General features: G+C 37.6%; 1 protein-coding gene across 2 annotated transcripts; it reads left to right on the forward strand.

Annotated features, from left to right (window-relative positions):
• Positions 1 to 391: 391 nt before the first annotated feature.
• LOC129757374 (uncharacterized) lies at positions 392 to 9359 on the forward strand. 2 transcript variants are annotated; one of them, XM_055754579.1, is made up of 2 exons: positions 392 to 494; positions 1253 to 9359. In XM_055754579.1, the coding sequence occupies exon 2, from the start codon at positions 2178 to 2180 to the stop codon at positions 2934 to 2936; it is 759 nt and encodes a 252-aa protein (XP_055610554.1). In that variant the 5' UTR covers positions 392 to 494; positions 1253 to 2177; the 3' UTR covers positions 2937 to 9359. The 2 variants fall into 2 exon arrangements, with proteins under 2 accessions (XP_055610554.1, XP_055610553.1); XM_055754578.1 differs by having other exon boundaries at positions 395 to 863.
• The last annotated feature ends 729 nt before the right edge of the window (positions 9360 to 10088 follow it).

Raw genomic sequence — 10088 nt, forward strand, 5'->3', positions numbered from 1 at the left:
GTGGTGTATGTCGTTTTTGACATGGTTTCAATGGCCAATAGCTAAAAATTTTGAATGAACAGTTTATAAAATTTTAGGAAAACTGAAGAAAAAAAGTTTGGCAGCCTCCATTCTGAGGAAAAGGTGCTCCGAAAGTTCAAAAATAATATTTTAATTAAAACAAGCAAAGAAGAACTTCAACATTCGTTCATTTTGGATGCCACTGGGAAGGGTACAAACTGAAAGCTAAAAACCCAAGTCAAATTCAACACATCGCGCTTGCATCGGGCAGCACTTTTGCTCAGGTATGGCTAGATCGAGGTAGGTAAACCCACCACCCAACAAAGGTGAACCCAGCGAATTGGGTTGGTCGAACCTCGCCAGTCATCGTTGCTGCCAGTTGCAAGAAGAGAGTCAATGTGAACAGATCACAGAACGGGAGTGAGATCGTGAAGCCTCCCTCGTCCAGAGTCGAGTAGTGAAGAAGAAGCAAAAAAGAGTTGGAATTACAGTCAGTGAGTGTCTGAAAATCAGTGGATAATTGTGAATTTTTGGGAGTAGTTTAGAAGTTTGATTACTGAATGGTGGTCAGCCAAAGTAGTAAATTCTGACGTGCGGAGGAATCACGAGCTAAAAGAAGGCTCTAAACTCTACGTGTAACTTTTAACAACTTAAATAGAGGCAAAAACAATATTTCTAGATTTTCTGATTGTGTTGAAATTAAATGTGATTACGAAAAAGCTACTGGAATCTTGTAATTATTGAGTAATTTGATGTTAAAATTCAAAAAAAAATCAATCAGAGTGCGATAGTCTCGAGTGTATTGTACCAAACACGGGTCAGGTCTCGGTGTTGAATCTCCTTTGTCCGCGATAGTTTAAAAGGTAAACTTTTTCGTTCAACATCGTACACAAATTAGACCGAAACCGTAGTGAAAAATAATGAAATAATCTGAAATTATTTAGAGGATACATGTTGGAAAAATATATATTCGGATTGTATCTGGGACGCCATTTTGTTTCATTTACGTCACCACAGCTCTATGAAATTCGAGCCAACCAGGGTTTGTGAAACTACGCAGATGGTTGGTTCGCTCGCCAGTGGATTACCCCCACCGAGCAAAACATGCAAACTCACTCATACACTCATACTAAAACGAGTTCGTTACGTGTTTTATTTTTTCATTGACGCTGTCCCTGGGTGGAAACTCGATATAAACTGTGTTTTTTTTAATAGACGAGCTACATCATTCGTTTCTTTTCTACTTTTCCAGAGCGCGACAACGGCCCTACACAAATACTAGTACATACGCACTTGCTACGAGTTTTGAAAGTGTTTCCTGCAAATTTTGCATCACGCAAATTTGACCATTGGAAACAGTGGACGAATCTGCTGCAGAGGAAAGTGGAACGCCAGGTTGAAGCGGAGGTCCTGTTTGTTGGTGCACACAAGTCACACAATCACGCGCGAATTTGTTCACGTACGTTCGCACCAAGCCTCTGGCAACACTATCGTCTGCCAGACAGTGTACGAAAGTTGTGAGCAAGGTTTTGGCGAGAACAAAGGAACGGACTATTTGCGTCGACTGCAAAACAGCAAACTCCATTAATACCTATCGGGTGTGTTTTTTTTTTCTCGGAAGGCTATCAGTGCTCAAGGGAGATATTTATTCTATTTCCCTACGACTTCTGTGATAGTTTCCTGCAATCTTGTGGAGAAAGCTTGGAAAAGCTGTCAAGAATAGTGGAATATCCTTCCCCGATGCCGTCAGTGAAAGGTAGGACAAAAAACATCGACCGAGAGATCCACTAGTGTTTGTTGGAATCATTCGAAGAAAAAGAAAGTTTATTGCCTTGGAGTTACATACTGCAAGGTAAAGTGAGTGGAAAATTATCGGTAGTGAAACGTAAACCACAAAATCGTATCTCTGCACTCGATTATGTTGTGTATCCTGCATTTTCTTTTAGTATCGAGATATTTTTATAATAAAATAATATCAAAAGAAGAAAAATTCCACTAAAAGAAGAAGACGTAATCACAAACTGAAGCAGTATAATTGAATGATACAAAATAAATATAGTTTATATTTAACAAATTAATAATAAAGTGTGATAATAGTTTTAAAAAACAAAGCGAATCGCAAACCGAGAACAATTGACTGACAAGTGAAACAAAGCGTTCAAGAAAGTGAATACAAGATGACCAACTCGCACAACCGGAGTGGTAAAAACGGCAACTATGCTGAGCGGTATTTCAACAACCACAGTCCACAGCAGTTGGGTGGCGGAAGTGGTGGCAAGAGGCACAATTCCACCGGGAACAACAACGGTAACGGGAACCGAGGACAAAAGTCGCCAAGCTCGGGTTACTTCAGAAGTCTGTCGACGTCGGGTGCAATCCCGATAGTGAAATCTTCGTCGCCTGTCAGTAATAAGGGTGGCAATTATTACAGTACCAGTTCGCCCAGTGGACGAAACAATAATAGCTTTAATCTCAATACCAGCTATCAGCGGCCAAGTCCTGGTGGCGGTAACTTCAATGTTTCACTAGGAACGTATCCGGGCATGTTGCCCGGTTCGCCTCCAAAGTTTTCCCATTTCGCTGGTAGCAAGTGTTATGATGCTCCAGCGCCCACCGCTTTACCAAAACCACCAGTTCACTGGACGACGTCGGTATCATCCACCGCGAGTACGGTAGCACCAGCTTTAAATACAACAACTTCGAAGACATTCATGAACGACAAGGCAACTACAAACTTACCATCGTCCGCCACCGTTGGAGGCAACAGAAATGGCCCCAACTCGAGCAAGGGATCCTCGCCTACAGCTTCCTCATCGTCTAGGTCTAAGGCAAAGCCAGTGAAATCAAACATGTCCTGTGCTGCAGCTGTAGCCAAAGCCAATCGTAGCGTTGATTTCACTCACAATCTCAAAATGGTTCTGAACGTTCAAGCCTAACCAAGACATGGGTCCGAAGACGAGCTTTCCGTACCAGTTAGTTTGGAGCTGCAACGATCACACCAACAGCAATCCCGTCAATCGCTATCAACAACAACAAACAAATTTAATCGTACTAGAAAACATCGTAAATGCGAAGTGCTGTCGAACTAGACATTCTCACGGGTACAAAAGTATTATTGTGCACAGAGAGTACTGATTTGGCAAAATCTTTGCAGTCTCAAAGATCAAAGCAATGTACATTTTCGATCAGTCAAATTGAACCACCAAAAAACCTAAACAATTCCTGTATACATTTTCGTAAAAGCTTTATCCAGGAAGCGGAAATTGAAATTAGTTCGTTGATCAGTAAGCAGAAAAACAAACGCGGAACGAGGAACGTGAGTCGAACCTTTTGTACTAAACATTGATTGTCGATTCTAGTTATGTATAACTCTTTTTAATGTTTTATTTTTAATTTGAAGCGTGACATTTCTGGTCCAACAATCGGCCATTACAAATCGATATCATAAATTTATTTTTGTAAGCCTTTTCGCTCCCATCCTTCGGCAATGGAACGCCACGTGAGCTTGCCCGTGGCTTCTTAAATAAAACACATTTTCATTCCATTCGATAATCAAACAAGTATTCTCTAGATTCCAAAGCTCATCGCAATACAAATTCCATCCAAACCTAAATATCATAGCGTAGTGTTTCGATCCAATTAGCGTAATCCAAGTACGCGAGGCACCACGTGGCCTGCCACTGCCGAGGGGTCACGCGATGGGCACAGATAAATTGTTATTTTTTGCATTATACGTATTAGTCATTTCCATTGTTTTCAATTTTATATATTTGTGTAAACAAAAAAACATGTGCTTCGAATCCTCGTCTGACTTTAATACAATGGACAGAGGTTCATTCTTTTACGAAGCAACCAATTGAAACGTACGAATTACTGTCAAAAGACCAAAACACGCTAAAATCCCCTTATCGTGATAGAACAGAGATCTCGCTCGAAAGTTCAACTCAATGCGCAATCAGTCCTCCCTTCATAAATTCAAAAACCAAACCACAAATCCTATTTCATATCGAAACAAATGTTCTTATTGAGAATTTTTCTGTGATATCCATAGAATTTATCATTTTTCGTATTGAACATAACATCTTAATTATTGTTTATCACCATTCCCGTATGGATGTAAAATTCAGAAAAAAAATCTAGATAATTGCGCATCGAATTCGACTTTCGGCTAAAGGGTGAGATCTGCTGAGAGACAAGAAGCTACTGCGCAGTTAGAGCGTTGTTGCTTTCCAGCAAGAAGCCCTAGACGACGCAGCAGAATCATACGTGAACTAAAACAAACACAGTACAAAATCCAACTATTAAAAGTATGTTTTACGATTACAACAGCCAAGGCAAAGCTAAATCCGAACACGGATGAACAGATGAGAAGCGAACCGGAACGTTAGATTAGGCGCAAAGCATGTGCACGACGTACGTGCCAGAACACGCAGGAAAACACAGATAGGGCAAGACAGGCACAGAAAGGTTTACAGTTGAGGAAGAAGGCAGCAGATGATGCAGAGGAGAGTAATATTATAGTAGAAAGGCATGTGTTAAGACAACAGGGAAGCACGAGACCGAATGACAGAGAGAGCTAGCATACATAATGGAGAGTGTGTGTGACAATATACTAAAAGAAACAAAACAAACGAGAATCGAAAGACTTATCACAAAATTGATAACGCGATGCAAAGCAGAAGTAAGTTCTTGATTAAAAAATGAGAAAATTAAATACAATGATTATTATGATGGAGGGTGTAGAAAGTGCTGGCTCGCCACCGTGTGGACAGACTTTCTCGTTTACTCGGCCGCCCACACGCCGATAGCAAAATCCAAACTCACATCTTAGGAACTGCTGCTATTACGGTGTTTTACAAAGGCCAACTCTCAGGGGGCGGAGTTTAGAAACTTTGCCAATTGATAATTTCATGCTTTGGTTGAATTTTTGATTTTCCATTTTTTAGATGATTTTGTGCGTTCGACAAACTGGTAATTTTTACATTCGGAGACATAAATTGTCTCTTGTAAATAGCACAGTTTTAAAATCCATAATATCATGTAGAAGAGAGTGTGTGCCTTCTAGTAATTTTTACACATGGAGAGTAGACGAAACCCTACATCAGTGCAGATAAAGTAAGAACAGATAACATCATAACTCCGCCCTTCTACTTATCGGATGTTTCTGGGAAGGTGAAAGGAGGATCTTTATCGTCTGCAAGACTTTGGCTCCCCCTTTTTGCCGAACCAAATCTTCCGAATCCAGACGCTTTTTTTGTGCATAATTTTTATCACTTCAAATTTGGTGCATAAAACAAACCATTAGACCGCAGAAAATTCTAAAAAATTGATTTCAGTAAATGAATTTAACTTGATACTTTAGCCCAGTGCAATACAATTAATTTGAACAAACCTCGAGTATAAAAATTTAATCTTTCAAAAGAAAAATCTCATAAATTTGGTAAACACTCAAACTATAAGAGGCATTGTTCGGTGGTCGAAGCAAGCCGAGCAATACATAGTCACTATTCTATGCATTCATTCATTCATTCATCGCCCTTCCCCCCGAAAAAAAGTCAAAACAAACATTTGCAATCTAGATTTTATTTTTAATCACATAAAAGAAATTAGTATTTTCAAACAGATGTTTAAGCACTGCTGCAAATATTCGTTTGATCTCATATGTCTCCTTTTGACAAAATGGAAAACGCATGTTATAGCGTGTTGGTTCCAACCGATCTGTCATTCGGATAGCCAAAGCAGATCAAGGCGCAGCGGTGCATCGAGCAAATGATTAGAATATTTCTCTGTTAGAGATTTTTCCTTGAAACTTGCTCAGTTTTTTGCGCCAGATGGATCGGTTGCTATCAACGCGTTTCTATTGAAATCTTCTCTAATCGATATATTTTATATTTTCTGAAAAAGCCACAAATAACAAAATTAAATACCACATTAAATGAAGTAAACGTGCAACTATGAATTGCAAACCTGTATAGAAAATAAGTCACATACACACACAGACGATTATTGAATGGAAAAATTGAACAAGCGTAATATGGACCGATTTTAAACATATGAACCAAACAGAAAAAAAAATCATCCTCGACACAACTTTTGCAACCAATCGACACTAATTTATCAACTACCGGATCTAATCGATAAATACTACAAAAATTATCCAACTTGCAATAGAAAACTAAAGAGCTATACACAAACAGTCAAAATTGGACGAAAATGTAACTATATCGTTTTATCTATAGGTCATTATGTAAAAAAAGCAACATGTTGAGTGTTTATTTGTTGATTGACGCAAAAACAATAAGAAATCCATTTCGATACGAAGTATCGGTAGTTTTAGTTGATTTCTTTCAAATTATTTAAACATTCAAATTGCTAGCAAAACAACGAGCCGAGGCGTTCGGCTTGAAATAGGATTGGCGGTGCACAAAAAAATACACTTTTAGTTTTACTTTTTATGATTACCTTCCGGACGTTGCGGGAAAACGATACCTCTAAAGGAACCTTTTTATTCAACAATTGTTTTCTTCTTGGTATTTTTTCCCGCCGTGTCTGCCTCTATTCACACTTACTGTAGCTGCAAAGATGATAGAGAAGAGGGCGCAAGAAAAAGGTCAAAGGCACTTTTGGTTTTGTGATATTCTTATTTTTCTTTTCCCCTTCGCTTACTCTGTACTTCTTCTTCTTCCCGGTGAGAGCGGAAACGAGGACAAATCCTGAACCATCTGTGATTTATTACGGCTCGGTGTAGCGAAGCAAATCTCCTTCTTTTTTTTTAAATGTAACCTAAAACCCTAATTCAAATACCTGCTATTCTTTCATAGAACAATCAACTTAAGGGTTCGAAATCCGGAACTTCTCCAATAAAGTTACCTACATGTGGCCTCTGAGTCAATATGTTTGTCTTGAGGCGACCTTCAGAACCAAATTATCGCTACACCTTGATTTAGTCATAAAACATTAAGAAAAATGCTTTAATCTATTTGTCCTTTTTTCCAACCTTTCGAATTTATTGCTCTGAGGGGCATTACTATTTCTAGCTTTATTTTTTACAAATGTACTTTAGGATATAAAAAATATAAAAATAAAACAAAAAAAAAAATGAAAAAAATATCGCCATCCTATTTCAATTGAACGCCACTCGCTTCGCGTTTCGGATCAAATTGGTGTGCATCAACCAGCAAAACAACGTTAGTTAATATGGGAAGTAATTGAAAAATCTTTGAGCTATCGGAACAAATTCTCAAAATAACACCACCAGGACCCGGTTTCTCCGGTAGAAGCGGGCCTAGAGAGGAATACCTACCAAGTACGATAGAGAGAGTATAAAATCATAAAAAAACGAAATGAGAAACATACATCTGCGATATAATCAATACAGCCGATACTGCTAAAACACTATTTTATATTATTTTGACGAGACAAAGTAGAAGCAAAAGCATTGATGTCAGAACAGAAGAGAAAACAAACATACTAAATACTAGCAGCCGTATGAAAAGGGTTAATCACTGAAGCAAAAAACAAACAAACAAGCAGCGTAGTCATGGAAACTAGGCGACGGAACGATCTCACCCACCGAATTCCTTCGACACCACGAGAGTGTTCATCTTGCGTGGGCATTTCTCTATTACGAATGCAGATCAATCACTGCGTAGGAGGAACAGAGGATGGGCTTGATCGGACCCCGCTCAAGTATGGAATCAAAAAAATCGAAACTATATTTGTTACACATGAACGATGTAAACTCACACGCACATACGAGAAATCGCATTTGAAAAACCATTTTTCTGTATATTACAGAAACAGGGAAAATTGTGTAAGCAGGAGAAACACACTTGTAAATAGAAAGTCGGAAGGGGCAGCCAATCTCGAATAGATGCGAGAAGTTTTTCTTCTTCGCAGAAATCTTGCTCTGGCTGTTCGATCGAATAGCGAAGTTAAAAGAAGATGAAGACAAGTGTTGTAGTAGAGAAGCTGAAGTAACAAACAGAAGTGTGTTGCGCGTGGGTGTCGCTTTGCTTAGACATTTCGTACTACGGGAGAGCTGATCTGGTCGTTGATCGGTCGTCTTCTTCCCGGAGGTATAGAAGATGAGATTTGTAATCATAAAAAAAACAATGGTGAACCTCTAGATTCATAAGAATAATAAATATTAGATTTAAACTATAGAAACGAAACAAAAAGGTAGAAATGTTCGTAATTGTTCTGTGATCCCTATTCATTTAATGTTACTGCTTTTTCGAGAGGCATTTGGGTAAACGGAAATAAGGTAGATGAAACATTTTCTAAAATTTGTTGGATGGATTCAAATTAAAGGATATTAAGCACCGAGACTGGAAAAAGCAGTAACTATTAAACACGTGTTTGGTGAATTTTTGAAAATAGCCATTCACTCCAACGATTAATCTGTACTAGACTTTTGTAACGAACAAGTAAAGAGTAAAATTTGAACCAATTTCTTACAAAATGCAGAGAAAAACACAACCAATCGCCATGTACTGTATCAACAATCATAAATTACTGTAGTCCCGGAACATCTCAAAGCTTCCTACAAAAAGTTATGTTCGGAAAACGATTGTAAACTGTTTGAAAATCAAATGCTTAAAAAGGAAATCGATATCAAAATCGTATTTGAAACCCATTAGGAATTTATATTGTACCTTGTCAAAATTTTAAATCAATCCTCGATAGTCAGGTTCAGTTTATTATGTTTTATCCAATTGTAAAACGATTATATTGTGATTCTCCTAAAATTTGATGAAAAAAAAACAAAATACTTACGAGTGGAAAAAAAATAAGATCCATTCAAATGAAAAGATCAAAGTAGAAAAAAAGAATATCATCTACTTTGCAAAACCATAACAAGCGAAAAAAATACAAAAAAATATACAACACCCCAAAACAAAACTCCCCACCCCCTCTTCCCATCCCACTATTCAAAAAAGCAATAACAATCCCCATATTGAAAACATTTTCAAAACATAACACAAACTACCAGAAAACTAATTCAATACACAAAACAGTCACACAACAAACCAATCCTACCAACACAAATCCTTTCCAGAAAATTCCCCGGGCTTCGCAATTTCCCTCTTCACATCAATACAATTCCTCCCACATCCCAAAAAGGTGAAGCCCACCCACAAATCGCTCAAGAGAGAGCAAGAGTCTGAACTTTTCAACAACAACAACAAAAACCAAAAGCTATTGCGCACCGGTTCGGTTAATTGGTTGGGGAGATTGAGCCAATTTGGAAAGGTTTCCTCCGGGATCCCCGGAAGCGAATTTTCTTTTTGGCACTTTTCTTCCACACTGCCTGCCCCCGAAGCATTTAGCGAAAAAGAGTTTACCACAAAAAGAGTTTCCACCGATGACAGATGTTAATAAAGAGTTTATGTTTGAAAGAAATTGTCCATATTTTCCATTTAACATCAAAGGGTCTCGGGGTATTCGCAGAATAGTTTTCTGGTTATAATAAAATTTGGAAATCAGAATCGACAACCACAGTCGGATGTTATATTCAGAATTCAAAACCAGAAATAAGAGTATAGATTCTACAATCTAAATTCAATTTTCAGATTCAGTATTCATATTAAAAATTTTGACTTCAGATTCAGAGATCAGATCTATTTATCAGAATTAGCATTCAGATTCAGAGTTCAAATTAAGAAAACACGTACAGAATTCAGATTTCAAACTCAAATTAAGGATTTTGATTCAAATTGAAAACAGACTTAAGATAACGAAAAATTTCGAACTCAGACTAAGAATTCAGATTCAGATTCAAATGTCATAATAAGTATTTAAAATGAAGGTAAGAATGTCAGTTCAGATACCAAAAGAATATTACTTTAAATTCAGAATTCTGATAACAGATTTCCGATTAACGAGAAAGATTCAAATTCAAAATTTGAATTCATATTTGGGGTTCCTAATTCAGATTTCAGTTTGAGATTTCAGATTAAGATTCCAGATTTTAGATTCAGATTTAAGATTCAGATTCAGATTTCAGGTTCAGATTTCCGACTCAGATTTCAGATTCAGATTATAGTTTTCAGATTTCAGTTTCAGATTCAGATTTCAGATTCCAG

The sequence above is a fragment of the Uranotaenia lowii genome, chromosome 3 (genome assembly GCF_029784155.1).
Source record: "Uranotaenia lowii strain MFRU-FL chromosome 3, ASM2978415v1, whole genome shotgun sequence".
Taxonomy (NCBI): Eukaryota; Metazoa; Arthropoda; class Insecta; order Diptera; family Culicidae; genus Uranotaenia; species Uranotaenia lowii.